The 20,281-nt window shown below is 61.1% G+C and overlaps 1 protein-coding gene across 3 annotated transcripts; it reads left to right on the forward strand.

Moving 5' to 3' along the window:
• TLE2 (TLE family member 2, transcriptional corepressor) lies at window positions 1-20,093 on the forward strand. 3 transcript variants are annotated; one of them, XM_044254589.1, is made up of 20 exons: window positions 1-98; window positions 173-270; window positions 695-758; window positions 1,155-1,199; window positions 3,267-3,329; window positions 5,471-5,545; window positions 5,766-5,949; window positions 6,305-6,324; window positions 8,805-8,912; window positions 10,181-10,225; window positions 10,789-10,938; window positions 12,363-12,501; window positions 13,571-13,731; window positions 14,254-14,330; window positions 15,080-15,329; window positions 15,567-15,814; window positions 15,936-16,083; window positions 17,758-17,908; window positions 18,433-18,509; window positions 19,780-20,093. In XM_044254589.1, exons 1-20 carry the CDS (start codon window positions 75-77, stop codon window positions 19,885-19,887), a joined length of 2,235 nt encoding a protein of 744 aa, XP_044110524.1. In that variant the 5' UTR covers window positions 1-74; the 3' UTR covers window positions 19,888-20,093. The 3 variants fall into 3 exon arrangements, with proteins under 3 accessions (XP_044110524.1, XP_044110526.1, XP_044110525.1); XM_044254591.1 differs by having other exon boundaries at window positions 13,571-13,695; XM_044254590.1 differs by having other exon boundaries at window positions 5,769-5,949.
• Window positions 20,094-20,281: the final 188 nt, after the last annotated feature.

A 20,281-nucleotide genomic window follows, 5' to 3' on the forward strand; every position in this document is an offset into this window, starting at 1 on the left:
CTCGCCACCCCCCCAGTACCCCCCCTCGGGATCATCGGGCCACGGCGGCGCGGGGGGGCCTCCGGATCGGCAGGATGTACCCCCAGGGGAGGCACCCGGTGAGTGGGGGGCCCGGGCTGCGCCGGGCGGGGGCGCGGGCGCCCGGGAGCTCAGACCCCAACGTACCCCCCAGACCCCGCTTCAGTCCGGCCAGCCCTTCAAGTTCTCGATCTTGGAGATCTGCGACCGCATCAAAGAGGAATTTCAGTTTCTTCAGGCTCAGTACCACAGGTGAGGGGGGGCGGGGGCGCCCCGCCCCGGGGGGCCCGGGAGCTCACCTGGGAGCCCCGGGGAGAGGGGCCGGCCTCTGGGGGCCCCCGGGGGCGCAGCCAGGAGGGGGCGGGGCCTCCAGGGAGCGGGGAGGAGGGACCCCCCCCCCAGGAGGGAGGGACGGCTTCCAGGTGGAAGGCAGGTGAGGTGCATGGGGACACTCAGTACTGGGACACTTTGAGCCTGAGAAGGGGCGGGAAGGGACTGGGACCAGGAGGTGGGGTGACGATAGGGAAGTGGGGAGAGGGGAAAGAGCCAAACCCATCACTTTGGAAAGTGGCCCAGAGGGGGTGTCCCTGTGTCCTTCACAGGGTGGGGTGTGGTGGGGGCAGGGTGGCCATAGAGGCAGGGCCAAGTGGGACCCCATGCCCCATCTCCTTCCCAGCCTCAAGCTGGAATGCGAGAAGCTGGCCAGTGAGAAGACAGAAATGCAGCGACATTATGTCATGGTGAGGGGTTCATCATTGCCAGGACTGGGCAGTGGGGAGGGGGGGCTCAGCCGTGAGTAAAAGCGGGAGGGGTGTGAATCCCACTCCCGGCCTCATTTTCCGGGTCTGTGAATGGGGCTGGTTGGGATTCCAGGCTGCCTTTATGCTGGCCTTCCCAACCCGTACAAACAATGAGACGAGGATGTCCTCTCTCTCCGTGGGCATCTTTGAGGGCCCAGGGTCTCTGGGCACCTCCTCCTGTCCCCCTCCCTGCTTCCTCCCCTGGTCTTCCCCTCTGGGCTCCCATGGGGCTGGGAGGTTCTGTGCCCTTCTGTGATTCCCTGAGCCTGGGGACTCCTGGAAGACCCAGCGTTGGACTGGCCCTGTAGACATTCCCAATTGGCTTTTCCTTTGCAGTACTATGAGATGTCCTACGGACTCAACATTGAAATGCACAAACAGGTAACGGTGTTAGGGGGTCAGAGTGTCCAGTAGGAAGGGCGAGGGTCTTGGAGGTCCCTTTCAGCTCAGGGAGTCTGATGTTTGGAGATAGATCCTGATGGTCTGAGGTGGAACTCAAGCTTCTGTTGGTGCTTTGAAGGATGTCACATGGGCCCAGATGCTCTGAGGTTCTGAGATTCTTGTCAGTTTCTGTGTGGGATTCAAGGTTCTAAGTTAGACCAGGAGGTCCTGAAGTGGACTCCAGCTGTTCAAGATCAACCCTGAGATGGGGCGCCCGGATGGTTCAGCCGGTTAAGCATCCGACTCTTTGATTCTCAGCTCAGACCTTAATCTTAGGGTCTTGAGTTCAAGGCCCACATTGCGTTCCACACCCAGCACAGAGCCTCCTTAAAAAAAAAAAAAGATTAACCCCAAGAACCTGACATTGACCTCAAGTTTCTCTGAGACAGGAGCCCTGAAAGATTGGGAGGTTGATGGACTCTTAGATTCTGTCCCTTAGGATATCAGAATGGTGGGTAGAGCCTAAAACAAGGTGGCTTCCGGGTGGGTGGGAAGGGGAGTGGGTGGGCTGAGAGTGTGGGCTGCCTGGGGGGTGCCTTTCTGGGTACATGTGGGCTCTGTTGGCCCTGGTGTGGGCCGGAGAGGGGTGATCTGGCAGGAGTAGGGTGTGGTCGCGTGGGTCCATGAAGTAGACCTCCTTACAGGGCCCCGACTGGTGGTCAGGTGCTAGGGCCCAATCTCCGCCCTCCCTGTGGGAACTCAAACCCAGTCCAGCACCCCTCCAACCCAAGCACAAGCAAAGCTGCCCCCCCACACAGCTCAGTATGCCATACCTGTCCCCTTCCCCACCCCACTTCTCTCTGTTCGGTACCCCTGGCCCAGACCCAGTCCCCGGTGAAAGCTACAAGTAAAACCGCATTGTCTCCACTCCACTCCCTATTCCGACACCAAACACGTGCGTTTCTGCACACCGACCGGTTCTCCAGCTCCCACACCAGCAGATGTCCAGCCTGATTGGGACCCTGTGTGCCTGGTCAGCACAGACCCCAGCTTCAGGGCTCAGTCCCACTGGCCTGGCCTGTTTCAGATACCAAGCAAAAGTCTGGGTCTCTGGCCCAAACTTCTGACCACCCAACTCTGTGTAAATTGAGGGTTCCCATAATCCCCACCTTGGGCTCAGTCATTTGCCCAAACAGTCCCCAGAACTCAGGAAAGCAGTTGACTTACTAGGTTACCCGCTTATTAGACCAGACGGAGCTCAGCCAGACGGAAGAGGGCAGAGGCCAGGCCTGGGTCGCACAGCGTCCGTGGCCTCCCTGGGGGCGTCCCCCTCCTAGCACCTCTATACTTGGACCGGCCCAAAGCTCTCCACCAACTCTGTTAGGGGTTTTTATGGTGGTCTCACTGCATAGGCCTGAAATCCTCGGCCACTGGTGATGAACTCCATCCCTCTAGTAAAAGCAGGTATGGCTGAAAGGGGGTTACTGAGAACAGCAAATGACGCCCTCCCCCCACCAGGTCCCTTACCCATCACAGAAATCCCAAGAGTTTTAGGGGCTCTTCGCCGGGAACTGGGGACAAAGAGCGAAAGACGGATTCCTTCTTATGAACCCACCACCACAAAGCCCCTCCCCTAGGGTGGTGCGCTGGGGGGTCTCTGCCTGGTTGTGGCCCCAGGTTGCAGAGGAGGCCCAGAGAGAGCCTGTGCCCAGGAGAGACGGCCTGGGAGGGCCACTCCTTTGTTCATGATGACCCCCAGGCCCCTCTGAGTGGGGCGGCTGTGTGGCTGCTTCCCGGGAATCTGTTGATTGAGTCTGGCGGCTGGTGGATCTGTCTCCGCCTTCCGGCTCACGGCTGCCCTGGACATCTGCTCAGTAGACCGCTTGCTTCCTCGGCAACCCCTTGGTCTGCCCCGAGCCTCTGCCTCTTCGGCTGCTGCGTCCCCCGTTTGCACCTGCTGGTGACGGCCCCCTACCTCCTGGCTTTACCAAGACTTCTTATGTCTGGAGTGGAGGGTCTGGACTGAGGGTCCCCCCTCCAAGCTTGCTCCCCACTGTTTCCTGCCAGGCCGAGATCGTGAAACGCCTCAGTGGTATCTGTGCTCAGATTATCCCCTTCCTGACCCAGGAGGTGAGTGGGCCCTGCTGGGGCAGAGGGGAGCTGGAGGCTTGGAGGAGGGCGGCCGGCTCAGAGTGGTGGGCAGTGGTTCCACTGGGTGGCCCGGGGGAGGGGAGCACTGGGCTGGAGCAGGGGGCTTCAGGGACCGAGGGGGCTGGTGGCTGAGGGTGAGGAGTCCAGCCCTGCCGCCAGGCCTCCTGGGTCCCATTCCTGGCTGTGTGCCCTTGGCTGCTTGCCTTGTCTATGCCTTTGTGGAGATGTTTACACAAATGAACACAGCAGGGTGATAGCTAAGTAAGCACCCGGTAAAAAGTTAGCCCTTCTGGGTGCTCAGTGAAAGCAGCTCGTCACCAAAGGACAAGTACTGACCACTTCCTCCCCCAGGAAGTCCCTGGAGGAGACCCATGGTCCATAGAGACAGAGAGGAGATGGTGGGAGCCGGAACTGAGGGAGGAGACGGGGAGTCAGTGTTTTGGGGGGACAGAGTCTCCATTTGGGGAGGTGGAAAGTTCTGGAGATGGAGGGTTGGGGTGGTCACAAGACAGTGCGAGTCTGCTTCATGCCGCTGAGCTGTGGCCTTAGAGACGGTGACAGTGACAGTGACGACTCTTAAATATCCATAACCACAATAATAATTTAAAAAAGATAGAGCCGTGGCAGGTGACGTAATAAAGCAGTATGAACACCTCCCTGAATCTTAAAAAAAATGTTAGTCCTTGTAAGAATTCAAGTACCTGCCAGCCTCAGGACCTTTGCACCAGCTGTCCCTGCTTCTGTCTGGAGCATTCTCTCCGTGAGAGGTGTGAGGCCAGGTTCTACTGCAAGAGGGATAACTGGGGGGGGGGGGCTTCGTTGTGATGGGGAACAGATGCTTATCGCACTTTGGACCCCACTGAATCTGAGATTTTTCTGGAAGCTTGGGATGGAGGGATATCCCGGCTAGACTGAGACTGTAGAGACGATGTCTGAGGCCAAGGGTAGGGACAGGGCGGCTGTGTGAGAACGGCAACATGGGGACAAAGGAGGATGAAAAGACCAGGAAGTGAATAAAGACACACACGTGTGCTCTGGCGACTCCATTCTAGGCCAGAAGTCAGCAAACCGTAGTCCGAGGGCCAAATCCCACCCTCTGTCTGTTTTGTAAATAAAGTTTTATTGGTACACCATCATGCCCACTCCTGTGCGTGATCTCTGGGGCAGCGTTCCCCATCAAATGGCAGATAGAAAAATCGGGGACAGGCTTGCAATGCTGAAGTACCTAGTCTGGGACCCTTCAGAGAAAGTTGACCAACTCTCGGCCTAGACACACTTACACACGGGTGTGCCACACACCGCAGCTTCCTGGTAGCCTCTGGCAGGTCCTCGGTAGGGACAACCCAAATCCTCGGCCTCGGGAGTGTGCGTGAACAGTCGTAGGTCGTGTGTTCCCACGGCAGCTGCCAGCCACGTGTGGGCCCTCGTTATACATTCGTCTGTATTTCGATTTCAATATAGTAAGTTTCTGCGGACATTTGTATTAAATTAAATGAAACGTTTCGTTCTTCACTTGCACTGGCCACATTTCCAGTGCTCAGTGGCCACATGTGGCCGGTGGCTCCCTTACCCAGCAACGCAGGTCGGGCACCGTTTGTCACTGCTCCAGGTGGGGAGAGGCAGGAAGGACGACAGGATGGGCAGAGGCACCCGGGGCTCTCGGGGCGGCCCGTTTCTTCTCTTCGACCCGGGTCCTTTAGCTGGTGCTGATTTAGACCACGGTTCTTTGCCGGGGGCGCGGCTGCCCCCGGGCGCGCTGGGCAGTGTCCGAGACGAGGGTATGGAGTGGGTGGGGGCTGGGGATGCTGCTCGGCCCCCCACAGCACCCGGGACACCCCCCCCAGAGAACGACCCCGCGTCCACAGTGCCCAGGGACGTCCTGATCCTTCGGCCCTGACTTAGACTGACTGGTTTTCGCTGCCCTGTACATGCTTTCTTTGTCTCTGTGTTTGACTCACGACTTAAAATGGAAAAGGAGAGAGAGGGGAGAGAGACACCGAGTGCTGGGGACAAGGATGGGGGCAAGCAGGCGAGCTGGGGGTCAGAGGGCTCTGCCTGGGAGGCCGGGGGCGGTCAGCAGACGGGGAGTCCGAGCACCCCCTTCCTGGTACCCCCCCCAGCATCAGCAGCAGGTGCTACAGGCCGTGGAGCGGGCCAAGCAGGTGACTGTGGGGGAGCTGAACAGCCTCATCGGGGTGAGTGCCCCCTGCCCTTCCCCTGCCCTGGGGACACCCCACCCCCAGGGCCCTGGCACCCAGTAGGTGCTCAAGCTGGGGGTGCCGGGTGGGCAGCCGGCCCGGGCTCTGGCCTCCCCGGAGACTCTGGGGCGCAGACTCTGCGGGCTCTGGGCTGCCCCCGAGGCCAGGGGCACTGCTGGGCTGCGGCCTGGCCCCGGCCCACCCCTCCTCTCTCCAGCAGCAGCAGCTCCAGCCGCTGTCCCACCATGCTCCCCCTGTGCCCCTCACCCCTCGCCCTGCTGGCCTGGTGGGCAGCAGCGCCACGGGGCTGCTGGCCCTGTCCGGAGCACTGGCCGCCCAGGCTCAGCTGGCTGCGGCCGCCAAGGAGGACCGGGCAGGTGGGGAGGCCGAGGGACCCAGAGGTAAGCGGGCAGCACAGAGTGGCAGGGGCTGGGGGACAAGGGTGGGGAGGGGGACTGGCAGGCCACCCCATCCAGAGCACCGGACGCACCGAAGCGTGAGGGAGTGAATGCTAGGGCCTGCGACCCCAAGCGGCTGTGTGTTCTCGGGACAGTTACCACCCGTCTCTGGGCATCTATCTGGAGGGTTGGGGGCGAGGAACAACCCACTGCTTTGCCAGGGTGTTGGAAAGAGAAGGGAGGTTCTGAGCGGGGGGAGAAGGCTCTAGAAGCTCTGGAGGGGTGCGCCCTGTGGCACCACGGGCTATGAAACCCTCGTCTAATCTTCTCTCTCTCTGCCTCCCCTGCAACCTGCCAGTGGAGAGAGCCCCGAGCAGGGTAAGTTGAGGGCGGCGGGGAACTTGGGGGATCTTCGCTTTGTACGGCACGTGGCTGAAGCCGGTGGTTCTGAGCTGATGGGGGGCTGGCAGCAGACCCGCGCCGGGTCTCAGCTGGGCCGCCGGAGCCTCGCGGTTGTGCGAGCGGCCCCTCAGGCCAGAGTGTTACGGATCGAGTTTTCCAGCTCCAGTCTTTTCTTGCAATGAATAATCGAATGCGGGCGGGCGGTGGCATCCCCGCAGCCGTCCCTCCGGTAATGTGTCGGTCCTCCCTCCGGGAGTATCTGCCGGACTGCTGCCCGGTAGAGCCAGTGAGCCCCGTGTGTCATTTTTTAAAAAACTGTTTAATTTTGGAACAATTATAAATGCACAGGAGGTTGCGAAGAAAAGTCCCTTGGCCCAGCGCCCCCCGCGGTGCGGTTTCCTATAAAACGCAGCATCCGGTGCAGGAAACCGCACGCGGTGCAGGCCCCGCAACCGACTCGGCTTCCCGCGTCCTGCGGCCGGCGCTGTTCTGGTGCGCGAGCGCCGGGCGGGTCTACGCAGTTGCGTGACAACCGAGTTTGCGCCTGCAGTTTTCCAGGAGCCCGGTTTAAAAAAGGCAGAGGCTGTGGACTCGGAGTCTGTTCCGAGTCTGTTAACACAGCGCGTGTCCAGGCCGTCTCAGCCGCCGCGGTCGGCGCGCACCGGTTCTTGCCCGCGCGGGTCACGCTCTTTTCGTGGTGCCGAAGCTCCAAGATCCGAACGCATTTGCGCGCAGAGCTCGTCCCGGCCTGCGCCCGCGCCCGGCCCGCACCGCCCTCCGTGGTGCCCGCCACCGCCGTGAGTCCGCCCTCCGACGGTCCCATTTCGCAGATGCGGAGCTGGAGGCCCAGATCTGGAGAACCGCGGTGGGGACGCTCCGTCTGGGCTGCGCCCGGAGATGGGCGTCTGCCCCTCTCTCTGTTACATGTAAAACGCATGTTCGCACATGTTCAAGTCCGAGACAGGAGGTAGCAGTCTGTGCCCCGGGGGCCTGCTCCTTGGACAGACTGTGCCGCAGACCAGGCCTCCCTCTCTCACGGCGATAGCGTGCGGTGGACATCCCAGGAACCAATCACTTCTGCAAAGACCCTGTTTTCAGATAAGGCCCCATCTCGAGCTTCTGGCTGGACATGTAACTGTGGGGGATGCTGCCCAACCCAGGAAAGGGACCGTGGCTCCCCCCTACCCCCCATCCAAGTCCCCTTTTCCTAAAACGACTCCTGTCCTCAATTTGAAGGGCTGCTTCTCCCCGCTGTCAGGTGTGCCCCACAGGAAAGAGCGGATGTCAAATGAGACATGCCCCCGGGGACACCAGGCCCTTTATGGGGACATCTGTGGCTCTTGCGACTCGGGGAGCAGCGGGCATCGAGAGGATGGCGGGGGGCGAGATGCTGCCCAGCCCCCCAGCGTGCCAGTGGCGGCCCCACAAGGCCGAGGCAAGAGACCCTGGTGTGCGATCTGGGTTTCTGTGTCCGCACACACGGGCTGGTCCTCCAGAGAGCCCGGGGGGCACTCGCGGCGGGCCGGGCGCTGGCTTAGGTCGGCGGCTCGCTGGCTCTTCCCAGCAGCCCTGAAGCAGGCTCTGCTCCCATCCGCATTTCACAGCCGAAGACACGATGCAGACCGGTGTGGGCGCTCGCGCGGGGTCTCAGAGAAAGGCCAAGGCCGCGGCCACACGCCGTGCTTGCTTTGTTTCAGTGATACGTGTGGCCAGCTTTCCACGTTGCCACGTCTCAACGTTCTTTCTTTTTAAAAAGATTTTATTTATTCATTTGACAGAGAAAGAGAGAGTGAGAGAGGGAACACAAGCAGGGGGAGCGGGAGAGGGAGAAGCAGGCTTCCCGCCGATCAGGGAGCCCGATGCGGGGCTCGATCCCAGGACCCTGGAATCATGACCTGAGCCCCAGGCGGACCCTCAATGCCTGAGCCACCCAGGCGCCTTTCTTTCTTTCCTTCTTTCTTTTTAACATTTTATTTATTTGAGATTTATTTCTTTATTTTTTTTTTTTTAAGATTTTATTTTTATTTATTTGAGAGAGAGAGACAGTGAGAGAGAATGAGCGAGGAGAAGGTCAGAGAGCGAAGCAGACTCCCCATGGAGCTGGGAGCCCGATGTGGGACTCGATCCCGGGACTCCAGGATCACGCCCTGAGCCGGAGGCAGTCGTTCAACCAACTGCGCCACCCAGGCGTCCCAAGATTTATTTCTTTATTATCAGAGATCGTATTGTTGGCGTGTGTGGGCTGGCTTTGAGTCCTGTCTCGGCCCCTAATTCACTGTACAGCCCTGTCTTCCCTTAGGCTGAGTTTCCCCGTCTGTACCACGCGATTAACCATCGATTGCCCACAAGCTTGCTGGGGGCAATGTTGTTGGGGACCCCCAGTCTTGGCTCAGCCAGGATGGAGTCTGGGGCCCCAGGAGCCTGAGCCTTTGTCCCACCCAGCTCTGTCTCTGCAGAGCGCATCCCCGTCACCCCCTGGGAGTGTGGTGGAAGAGGAACGACCCGGCGGCCCGGGGGGCAGTGGGAAGCAGCGACCTGAGGACAAGGATCTCTCGGGACCTTACGTAAGTGGGGGGGCAAGCAGAAGACTGGGGTGGGCCCCAAGTCTGGCTCCTCAGAGCCTCCCAGAGCCCAGCTCACTCTGCAGCCTTCCATAGCGCCCCATTGCCCGGGGAAGCCCTGTGGGGCCGGGCCCAGCTCTGGGTGCTGTGTCTCCGGAGCCTCGGGACCGGGCATCGGGACCGGGCGTCCGTTTAACCCCCTCCTGGCTTTGGCTCAGCTGGTCCACGGTTCCCCCTCCCCCTGCCTCTCTGTGAGGCCCAGAGTGCTCTCGGCTGCAGGGGGCTGTCCCGGGCCCGGACCCCCTCCCTCACTGGAGGAGCACGGCACCTGTAGTTTCTGCCTCTAGCACCCAGGGGCCCGGCTGAAATGTGGGGGCCAGGACTGCGGCTGGCGAGGAGACACTTATCCCATCGGTAGGGACAGCCTCACCCTGGTCCCCGCCGCCTGTCAGGCCGTCTCGGCCAGAGCTGCCTTTGGTCTTCCACCATCAGAACAGCTTGTTCCATGTGTCAGCAACGCATTCTGTCTTAGAGAAGAGAACTGGGGATGGCTGGGGGATGGCTGGGGGATGGCTGGGGGATGGCTGGGGATGGCTGGGGGATGGCTGGGGATGGCTGGGGGCCGTTAAAGGAACAGGCCTGCTGGGAAGATGCGGCCTTCAGGCGGGCTTTGGTCTTCCCCGGCTTCTGAGCTAGACCAGAGGGCGGCCCCAGACAGCACTGTTTCTCCCAAGGGCGGTGGGGAGCAGCCGCAGAAGGAGGTGCAATAGATGTGGGGACAGGTGTTAAGAAAATCCCTCCAGGGCAAGCTTGGAGGGCTTCCTGGAGAGGGCAAGGCTGAAGGCCGGGCGAAAGGAGGGGTGAGGTCTCTGGAGGATGGGTAGACAAGACAGACCATCCTGACAGGACTGGATGAGTCCTGGTCTCTGGCTTTCCCCTCCCTGCACGAGCAGGAAACTGAGACCCAGGGAGGGCTGGGGGGCGCTCAGGGCCCTGCAGCAAGTCTTGGGTACGCAGCTCCATCCCCTCGTTTTTCTCCACGAGGGACACCCCCCCCCCGTCCCCTCCTTCCCACCTCCCCGCTGCACCTGAGCAAATGGCAGCCTTCTTCCTGAACCAAGCCCATGGGCCTCCGAAGCCCCGGACTCCTGGTCAGACGGGGGAGCTGGCCCTGTGTACACCCCCGCCCCCGAGAATGAGTCAGAGGCTGGGAGGCAGGGGAGGCAGGGGCACGGCCAGAGTAAGCTCCCCTCCGCCCCATACCCCTCCAGGAGAGCGACGAAGACAAGAGTGACTACAACCTGGTGGTGGACGAGGTGAGTCGGGCCGACCTCTGACTTCCGGGACTCGGAGGTTGGGGCACAGCGAGCGGTCGGTTTTCCTGAGTGCTGGGGGGCCTGGGGGAAGGAGGGGTCCTGCCCCCCTCCCGCCATGGATGAGGGATGAGGGTGGCATGGGAGAAGGGGAGTAGGAGATGGGGGACACCTCAGGCCAACCTCCTCTCCATAGTGCAGGTGGGGAAACTAAGGCCCAGAGGACCCTGGGGATGGGCAGCAGAAGTAACTTTAAGCCCTGGCTCACTGTGCGGCTGGGGGAGTGTGCCCCCTCCTGTGGTCTCACTTTTCCCCATCTGTTCGAGGCGGGTGACGAAAGCAAGTCCTGACGTAGCCGTGACTCTGTGTGCTTATGGGCTGGGAACTATCAGTCCCATTTTACAGATGAGTAAAGTAAGGCACGGAGCCAGGGGAATCATAATCCTCTCAAGGTGGACCGTAGGTGCCCAGTCTGGAGTGTGGGATGGGGTTTGGGAGGGGTATAGAGAGGGGCTCTCCTCCTTCACCCACTTCATCTCCACTTAACGTCACCTCGTCGAACCCAGGACCAACCCTCGGAGCCCCCCAGCCCAGCTACCACTCCATGTGGAAAGGCACCCATCTGCGTCCCTGCCCGTCGGGACCTCGTGGACAGTCCGGCGTCCTTGGCCTCCAGCCTCGGCTCCCCACTCCCCAGAGCCAAGGAGCTTGTCCTGGTAAGGAGCAGGGGAGGCCTTGAAACTCACTTTGTTCATCCTGGGGACCTGGAAACAGATGCCACCACGCAGGATACGGAGCGGACAGAAAGCAGCCTGGCTCAGGTTCTTTGCCACCTTCTGAAACACTGCGTCTCCTCTGAGTGTATTTCCCAAGTGGACTGGCTCTGTGGGTAGGAAGAGACACTCACCGTCTGGTAGAGAAGCCAGGCATCTCTCGCCAGAACTAGGAAGCCCCCTGGAGATGAACACAGGGAGCTGGAGGAGGGAGGCTCTCACGAGGGCCACCCCAGCCCCCCAAGTGTTAAAGTCTTTGCCAGGCGCTGGAGACACACCAGCCCCACCTGAGCTGTCGTCCCTGTCCCCAGAGGCAAGAGGATCACTATGGGAACAATCTTGTCCGTGCCAGCTGTAGGACGCCCCCTCCCAAAGAGCTCCCCCAGCCACATTCATAGTCCGTTTGTCCCACCTCCTCCCTCCCCCAAATCTTCCCCAGACCCCTGCCCTGCACTTACCCAGACAGTGTGTCGGTTTCTAGGCCTCCCCTCCCAGCAGGTTGCTATGGCAACCGCAGAGGCTGGGGCTCCCGAGGCATCTTCGGTGACCTCCTCCACTCCAGGAGACCAGAGGGGGAGGGGCAGCTCTCTTCTCCCAGAGAAGCGCCCCCCCCCCAAGGCCTCCCTGTCCCACGTGGTCGCCACCCACACCCCATCATGGGCGTGCGCCTGTGGCGGGTACAAAATGTGGGATTGTCTAGTGGAAAGAGGGGACAAGGATGGGAAGTTCTTGAAAGGCCAAGGAGGTGCAGCAGAAAGAGGGCAGGGGGGGCTGGTCCCTGAAGGCCGGCTTCCCCTCCAGAGCCACAGCTGCAGGGGGTGGGGAGGGGTGGGGTGGGAGGAGGCACACCCCAACCCTTGGACCCTTGGGAGCAGGTGAGGGGCCGGGCACCTGTACTGGGTGCTGGTCCTTCATCCGGGAGCTCATCTGCCCCTGGGAGTTTCCCATTCCTTGTCCCCAGAGGACGGGACAACCTCCTGACTTCCTGTCCCCCTCTCCCTGCAGGCGTGCCCCTGCTCAAGGCCAGTCTACACCCGCACTCCTAACCGGGTATCTTATTATACAGGAGCACAGCCTGGCCGCAGGTGCCGGCTCCCCTCCCCGGCCTGTGCGCAGCCCCGTGGGCAGATGCCCGCCCCTTCCGCTCACACGTGCCCCTGGTGCTCCCGTGTGCAGACCCTCGCGTGTCCCCGTGTTCAGGGGACCAGCGGAGGGGCCCGCGCCCCTGAAACCGCAGAGGGGCGCTGCTTGGCGCCCTGGCCTAGCGCGGATACCCCCGTTCTCTCCTCTCACCTAGTTTCCCACCCCCTCGTGGGCTGCCGGGTGCCGGGTGCCAGGGGGTGATCGGTCCTGACCTTTCTCCCCAGAACGACCTTCCCGCCAGCACTCCTGCCCCCAAGTCCTGCGACTCCTCCCCGCCCCAGGATGCATCCACCCCCGGGCCCAGCTCAGCCGGGCACCTCCGCCAGCTCGCTGCCAAGCCAGCGCCTTGCACGGACAGTGTTGGTGAGTGTCTGCTGGGGCCTGTCAGAACGGGTCTCTTCTAACGGGGGTGGAGGGGTTGTTCTAGAAGATGGTAGGGAGTGGGGGAAGCAGGAGGTTTGAATCCAGCTCGGGCCTGGCCTTGGCCCTTTCCATGCCTCTGAGCCCAACGCTGACTCCCTCTGGACCTCTTTCTCCTTACGGTCTTGGGTTAACGGGGGGGGGAAACTGAGGCCTAGAGGGGAAGTGATTTACTCAAGAGCTTTAGCCTAGTGAGGCCTGGCAAGACGGGCTTCGGAGTCAGGCAGCCTTGGGGTTGAGGCCAGCTTTGGCTACTCAGCAGCTGTGTGACCGTGGGCAAGTGGCTTAACCTTTCTGAGCTTCAGGTTCCCCATCGTTAATGTTGGGACGACAGTGTTCCCCTTTTCTGTCTTATGGCTAGGCCCTGTGCTGGTCCTGGGGTCCCAAAAAGAAACCCGCCCTGGAGCCTGCCCTCGAGATGCTCCCAGATGGTGGGGAAGGAGACCCAGACCCCAAAACTGGCCGTCCTGTGTGATCGTGGCTAGGGTAGAGGGAGGGAACCAGCATGGGCAAGGTTAGAGGGGAGGGGTGAGGTGAGGAGGCTCAGTGATGTTCTTGAGATATGGTTGGACATTGGGTCTAGGTTGTTGGCTTTTTAAAAATTTTTTTAAAGATTCTATTTATTTATTTGACAGAGAGAGAGACAGTTAGAGAGGGCACACAAGCAGGGGGAGTGAGAGAGGGAGAAGCAGGCCCCCTGCTGAGCAGGGAGCCCGACGCGGGGCTCGATCCCAGGACCCTGAGATCGTGACCTAAGCCAAAGGCAGACACCTAACAACTGAGCCACCCAGGCACCCCTGGATCTAGGTTTTGAAGGGTGAGTAGGAGTTTAGCCGCTGAGGAAGGAAAGGGGACAGCATGTCAGCCAGAGGGTATTCCCAAACATCTGGAAACATGAGAGGCTGTGGTGGATGCCGGACCAGAGCACCGCAGCCCCGAATGACCAGCCAAGGCTGTGGAAGGCGGGATCTGGGCCCGAGGTGTCTGAAGACCTTTGTCTCTTCTCACTCAGCCCTGCGGAGCCCCCTCACGCTGTCTAGTCCCTTCACCACGTCCTTCAGCCTGAGCTCCCACAGCGCCCTTAACGGGGACCTCTCTGTGCCCAGCTCCTACGTCAGCCTCCACCTGTCCCCCCAGGTCAGCGGCTCTGTAGTGTATGGACGGTCCCCCATGGTGAGTCCTTGGCGTGGGGGCACCAGGAGGTAGCAGCAGTGTGCAGGGGCTGGGGGCCAGGACTAGAAACCACTTACGTAAGGAGAGACAAGGGAATAGGGAAAGGGATGGGAGTCTGGCTTAGCAAGTCAATGTGCATGTGGGGAGGTGATCTGAGGGTCTCAGTAGCCCACAAGCTTAATACAGAGAAGCACCTATAACCGGCAGAGGCAACAGTGAGTATGCCGCCTTCTAAGGAGCAGAGAGCCCCAGCCACAGGGCTGAGGGTCCCATTCTGGGTCCTTATGACTCTGCGGTTCTAGGATTCCCTGGGCAGACTTTGGGGTTCCCGCAAGTGAAAGCCTCCGCTCTCCTAGCTGCAGTGTGGGTGGAGGACAGGGCATCTCTGGCCTCTTGAGGAGGGGCCCATGAACAGATTGGGGATCCTCTGATAAACGGAGAAGTATGGCAGGTGAGCTTGGGGAAAGGCACAGGTGGGCTGGAGTCCCCTGACCCGTGACGCCCCCTCTGGCATTTTGGCAGATGGCATTTGAGTGTCACCCGCATCTCCGAGGGTCCTCAGTCTCCTCCTCCCTGCCCACTATCCCTGGTGGAAAGCCGTGAGTATTGGTTCGGGGGCCCCCATTGTGGGGTGGGGGCTGGGGTTCCCCGTTGGCCTCTCCGGAAGGTCTCTTTGAGCATTTGAGCAGCTCCCTGGAGAGAGAGAGGCGTGTAACAAACAAAATGGAGACCACTCTTTCTCAGCTGGAGGGGAGGGATTTTGTGCTCCCCGCCCCCACCCCCACCCCCCACCCCAGCCCAGGACATTTGGCACTTCTGGTGATATTTGTGGTTGCCACACCCACGACTGACCCCTAGTGGGTGGGGGCTGAGGGTACGGCTGCCCACCCTGCAGTGCGTGGACCCAGGGATGGACCCAGCCCTGGGTACCCAGAACTTTCTGCCGCGGTGGGAATGCTCTGGACGTACAGCTGTCCAGTGATCTACAGTGATCGCCATCGCTGCCGGCCACCTGTGGCTCTTGCCATGGAGGAACTGAAGTTGTAAATGTACTGACATCTGATTGGCCGCTGTAGCTGGTGGCTACCCCTGGGTCCCATTCTCTGGAGCTCTCCCGGCATCTTCCTGGGTCCCCTCTACGCAGCGCTTACTCTGCACTGGGTGGGACGCCGGGCGAGGGCTAGCCCCCCCCCCTACACCTTGTACCGCGCTGTCGGTTCAGCGGTGATCACGGGGCTCCTTCCCCAAAGGCACCGGGGCACCGGGCAGGGGGAGGGAGGCGGGGGCGAGGGCGCGGCGGGCGGCCGCTCCCCCGCGTCACGGCCGTCCTCCTGCTCCTGGGGCGCAGGGCCTACTCCTTCCACGTGTCCGCCGACGGGCAGATGCAGCCGGTGCCCTTCCCCTCGGACGCGCTGGTGGGCGCGGGCATCCCGCGGCACGCGCGGCAGCTGCACACGCTGGCGCACGGCGAGGTGGTCTGCGCCGTCACCATCAGCGGCTCCACGCAGCACGTGTACACGGGCGGCAAGGGCTGCGTCAAAGTGTGGGACGTGGGGCAGCCGGGCGCCAAGACCCCGGTGGCGCAGCTCGACTGCCTGGTGAGGGCCGGGCCCGCCGCCTGGGGGCGGGGCTTGGCTGCCGGAGGGGCGGGGCTTGTCCGATGGGGGCGGAGCCCGGGAGTCTGCTGGGACGGGGGCGTGGCTCATCCGGCGGAGGCGGGGCTCGCGGGCCAGACCCGGGCGGGACTCGCAGCCTCGGAGAACCTACCTGGCGCTGGCCGCCAGGAGGCCGGGCGGGAGGGCCAGGCCTACACCCTCGGCTGTCTTCCGTCCCAGAACCGGGACAACTACATTCGCTCCTGCAAGCTGCTGCCCGACGGCCGGAGTCTGATCGTGGGCGGCGAGGCCAGCACCTTGTCCATCTGGGACCTGGCGGCACCCACCCCGCGCATCAAGGCAGAGCTGACTTCCTCCGCTCCCGCCTGCTACGCCCTGGCGGTCAGCCCCGACGCCAAGGTCTGCTTTTCCTGCTGCAGCGACGGCAACATCGTGGTCTGGGACCTGCAGAACCAGACCATGGTCAGGTGGGCGTCGTGACCCCTCCTCCCCCCACACACACCCGCCTTGGCTTGTACACTGTGGGGGGCAGACGAGTGGCCTGGGAGGGCCCCGCTCCTCCAAAGACCCTGGCCCTTCTCCCTGCAGGCAGTTCCAGGGCCACACCGACGGCGCCAGCTGCATCGATATTTCCGACTATGGCACTCGGCTCTGGACCGGGGGTCTGGACAACACGGTGCGCTGCTGGGACCTGCGGGAGGGCCGCCAGCTGCAGCAGCACGACTTCAGCTCCCAGGTGCTGCAGTGGGTTGGCTGGGAGGCCATAGAAGTTTCAGGAATCTGGAGACCCCTCCTCCCCACCCAAGGCACTCACTTCCACAGGCCGAGTGGGGCCAAAGGCTTGCTGTCTGTCCTTCGGACAGATCCACAGGCCTTCCCCTTAAATTCTCCAGAGACAGAGGGAAGCACAAAGGCACTGATTTTTAAGCTGTGGGCCTACTAAGACCCTCAGATCGCTTTCCCAGATGCTTGTGCCAAGCCACTCCCCCATTCCTTCCTTTCTCCTCCTGGCCTTCAATCTCTTGGCCCTACCAAGAGTGTCTGACCGCTCCTGGGGCTCGCCATAGGGAAGCCACTGATTGGGGGGACAGATAGAGGTTGACATGGGAGTTGGGCAGAGAGGTCTCTGTTGAGGGCATCGTGGGAGTCCAGGCTGAACGATGTGGTGAAGGAGCCAGACAGAACCAGAGGGCTCCTCAGGACTGAGCAGTCACCCAGAGCCTCTCTCCCCCTGCCTTGGGGGCAGGGCGTGAGCTTGTTGGCTTGACATTTAAGGCCTCCACGCTCTGGTCTCAGGCACAGCATGCCCTGCCACACCTCGACCTCTCCTCTGACAGCTGGTTCCCTCTAGCTGACATGCGTTCCTGTTCCTTTTGCCAAATGGGTGAGCTCCTACTCATCCTTCAAAACCCATCTCCATTTTGCCCCCTTCCTTGAAGACTGGGGGTAGCTAACTCCCAAACTCCTTTGGTTCTACCTTCTCTTCTCTTCAGCTTGAAAGTGCTTTGATAAGGAAGTTGGGGTACATATCTGTCCCTTATCCCCGAGACTTAGATGGGTGGTTCTTTGGGGATCCCATGCTGAGTGTCTCCCATCCCGTGGGGTCCCCTGTCTTTTTTTTTTTTTTTTTTGACAGAGATCACTAGTAAGCAGAGAGGCGGTGGGGTGGGGGTGGGGGGGAAGCAGGTGGGACTTGATCCCAAGACCCTGAGATGACCTGAGCTGAAGGCAGAGGCTTAACCCACGGAGCCACCCAGGTGCCCCGCCCCCTGTCTTTATACAGGAACACGTCTATGTGGCCAGGAAAGAACTTATAAGCGCTCCCAGTCTTCTCTCTGCTCTCAGTTTATGATTCTTCCCACAAGTGTCCTCTCAGTAAGACTTTGAGAAGTTTCTGGGGGGAACAGGGCCTTATAACCTCCCTGTGCCTCACTCGGCCTTGGGCACAGCAGGGTGAGGCCACTGAGCCCTTTCAGATCAAAGTCAGAGGATGCGTTGGCAGGTGGGGAGAGCTCCAAGCTGGGAGTCCGAAGGCCCGGATCCTTCACGGATCCATGACCTTGAGCTTGCTGGGGTCTCAGCTTGCTTCCACCATCTGCTCACGGGGGCGCGGGGGGCGGGGGGGACATGACTGTCCTCGCCCGGCTTCATGCTCTCCCCGCTTCCCTCCCTCCCAGAGCTGTTGTGCGTTCGGAGCGGATAATGGATGTGAGGCCCCAGGGTTCCGTGTAATTCTGATTAATATTAATGATTCGACATGCAGTTGCCTGCTGCGTTCCAGGCCCTGGGCCAGCTGCCTCTCCGTGCGGGGCTGCGGCAGGAGAGCGCCGGACCTCTCCCCTCCCCTCCTGGGCGTCCTCCACCATCTGAAGGGGGTTCTGATCTCCCCTCTTCCCTCTGCACCCCCCAGATCTTCTCCCTGGGCCACTGCCCCAACCAGGACTGGCTGGCCGTGGGCATGGAGAGCAGCAACGTGGAGGTTTTGCACGTCCGCAAGCCCGAGAAGTACCAGCTGCACCTCCACGAGAGCTGCGTGCTCGCCCTCAAATTTGCCTCCTGCGGTGGGTCTTCAGGCTTGGGCAGGGCTCCAGGGCGCTGGGGCGGGCTTGCCAACACCAGCACACCACAGACAGCCCACACGGCCAAACGCAGGATGCCGGTGGGATTTGAGTCTTAGCAGATCATTTGTTAGTGTAAGTTTTTCCCAAGTATTGCACTTGTTTGTTCGCACAAATAGATCCTAAACGGTGCGTGAGATATACTTACACTTGGGAAAAAAAAAAAGCCAAACGATTTTTAGTGTAAGAATGTCCCGAGGATTGCCCTGGACACGCACATACGCTAAAAATAAATAATAAATCGTAAGATACGGCGCATCTGTACTGAAAGCGATTTATGATTTTTTTTTCGGAGATTTAAGCGTAACCGGACATCCCAGATTTTATCCGGCTGACCTCTCCTGGGGGCTCCCCCTTCCCAAAGGCCAGGTGGAGCCCCGGGGGGCCCAGTGTTCCCGTGCCAGAAACGAGCCCAGCGGGCTCGGCCAGCCCGCGTTGTCTTCAACACCCCCGCCTCCCCTCCCCAGGGCGCTGGTTTGTGAGCACCGGGAAGGACAACCTGCTGAACGCCTGGAGGACGCCGTACGGGGCCAGCATTTTCCAGGTAGCGCAGCGCCGGGCGGGCGGGCGGGCGGGCAGCGCCGGGCAGGTCGCCACGGGCCTGGGGCCCCAGGGTGGCCTCACTGGGGGGGCACACCGGAGGACTTCCCCGGGTCCTCCCATCCCTCCTCCCCCGCCAACCCCGGCCAGCAGGCACTAAAGCAGGGTCTGCACACTGGCCCGCGGGCGGTATCTGCCTGCGGCCCGGGTTCTTTTTCTGTTTTTAATTATTTGTGTACTTAATTTTTTAAGATGTAAAATTTGTCATCTTGGCCATTTCAAGTGTACTGTTGAGTGGTACTAAGTGCGTAGGCACTGTCCTGCAGCCACCCCCACTGCCCGTTTCCAGAACCTTCCATCTCCCCACATGGAGACTCTGTCCCGACTAAGCTCGGACTCCCCACCCCGCCCCAGCCCCGGCTCCCACCCTGTCCTCTCTGGTCTGTGTGGACGGGACTCCTCTGGGGCCCTCCTGGGAGTGGGGTCCTGCGGGACGGGTCCTTCTGGGTCTGGCTGCTCTCGCTGAGCCCGTGTCCCCGGGGTCCCTCCGCGTGATGGCAGGAGTCAGGGTCCTTCCCTTCCCGAGGCTGGACGGTATTCCCGCCAGGGGACGGACCTAGCGGTGTTTATCTGTCTACCTGTCGATGGAAACGAGCACTTGTGGGCTCAAACCTGTCCACATCCTCACCGACACTTGTTAGTGAGTCTTTTTTGGTCCCAGCTATCCTAGTAGGTACGGGGGGACTTCTACCTTTTTTAAGGGCAGGAAAACAAAAGGGGAATCATGTGACACAGATTTGGCCTCTGGACTTGCTGGCTAGAGATGGATCTGGACCAGCCTGAGAACTTCGTGCTGGGCCCTTTACAGGGAAGGTTTGGCGCTGCTGGTCATTGTGCCGTGAGCCCGTGAGCCTTATTGGCCCTCTGCAGTGCCGTGTGGCCGCAAGCCCGCTGCGCACGCTCTCTGAGCTTCCTCCAAAGGGCAGGGCCGCAGTTCCACTCCTCTCGGGGTCAAGAACAGGGAGGTCCTGCCCTTCCCAGGAGCACGGTCACCTTTCCAGAGGCTCAATGCTAGTGGACCTTCTTCTGGAAACATGTGTCACCTTCCTTTCCCCCAACTGGGAGAGTCCTGGCGCCCCACCATGGGCTCCCGTGTCCCGTCTTGGCCCGGCTCATCCTCCCCTTACCCCGTCACCCTGCCTCTTCCCTCTGAACATTGTGCAGGGCCCCGTCTCACCTCCCCCTTCTCGCCCTCTCCCCGTCCCTGCCCACAGTCCAAGGAATCTTCCTCCGTGCTGAGCTGTGACATCTCCGGAAATAACAAGTACATTGTGACAGGCTCAGGGGACAAGAAGGCCACAGTGTATGAGGTGGTCTACTGAGACCCCTGCCATCTCCCGGCACCCCTGGCCCGGCTTCTGGGGAAGGGGCATCCTGGACAGAGACCCCGACACCCCGTCTCCATTCATACCTGTGAGTGCTAAGTCCCATCTGCCTTCTGGCCGACTCCCTCCCACCTTCCCTTGCTGGACGTGGGGCTGGATGGGCAGGTGGACTTTGGGGAAATAAATGTATTTATCACAACTGCCTTTCTATCTTGGGCTGGAGAGCCAGCGACTGTGACTTTTCTCGCGCACCGTTCCTGGGGAGGGGTGAGTGGCTGCGGGCCAGTGGCTTTCCTCCTCTCCGCCTCCCGTTCCTTTCCTGGATGATGAAGGAGCCGCTCCTGCCTCAAACAGCGCGGGGTGCACCGTGAGCAGCCGGCGTGGTGCAGGG

This window comes from Neovison vison, chromosome 6 (genome assembly GCF_020171115.1).
Source record: "Neovison vison isolate M4711 chromosome 6, ASM_NN_V1, whole genome shotgun sequence".
Classification (NCBI taxonomy): domain Eukaryota; kingdom Metazoa; phylum Chordata; class Mammalia; order Carnivora; family Mustelidae; genus Neogale; species Neogale vison.

Excerpts from the sequence above, each read along its gene's own strand:
- TLE2 (XM_044254589.1), top strand. The coding sequence starts at position 75 with ATGTACCCCCAGGGGAGGCACCCG. Across the intron at positions 13,732-14,253 it reads TGTATGGACGGTCCCCCATG|ATGGCATTTGAGTGTCACCC; the intron begins GTGAGTCCTTGG and ends GCATTTTGGCAG. Across the intron at positions 18,510-19,779 it reads ACGGGGCCAGCATTTTCCAG|TCCAAGGAATCTTCCTCCGT; the intron begins GTAGCGCAGCGC and ends CCCTGCCCACAG.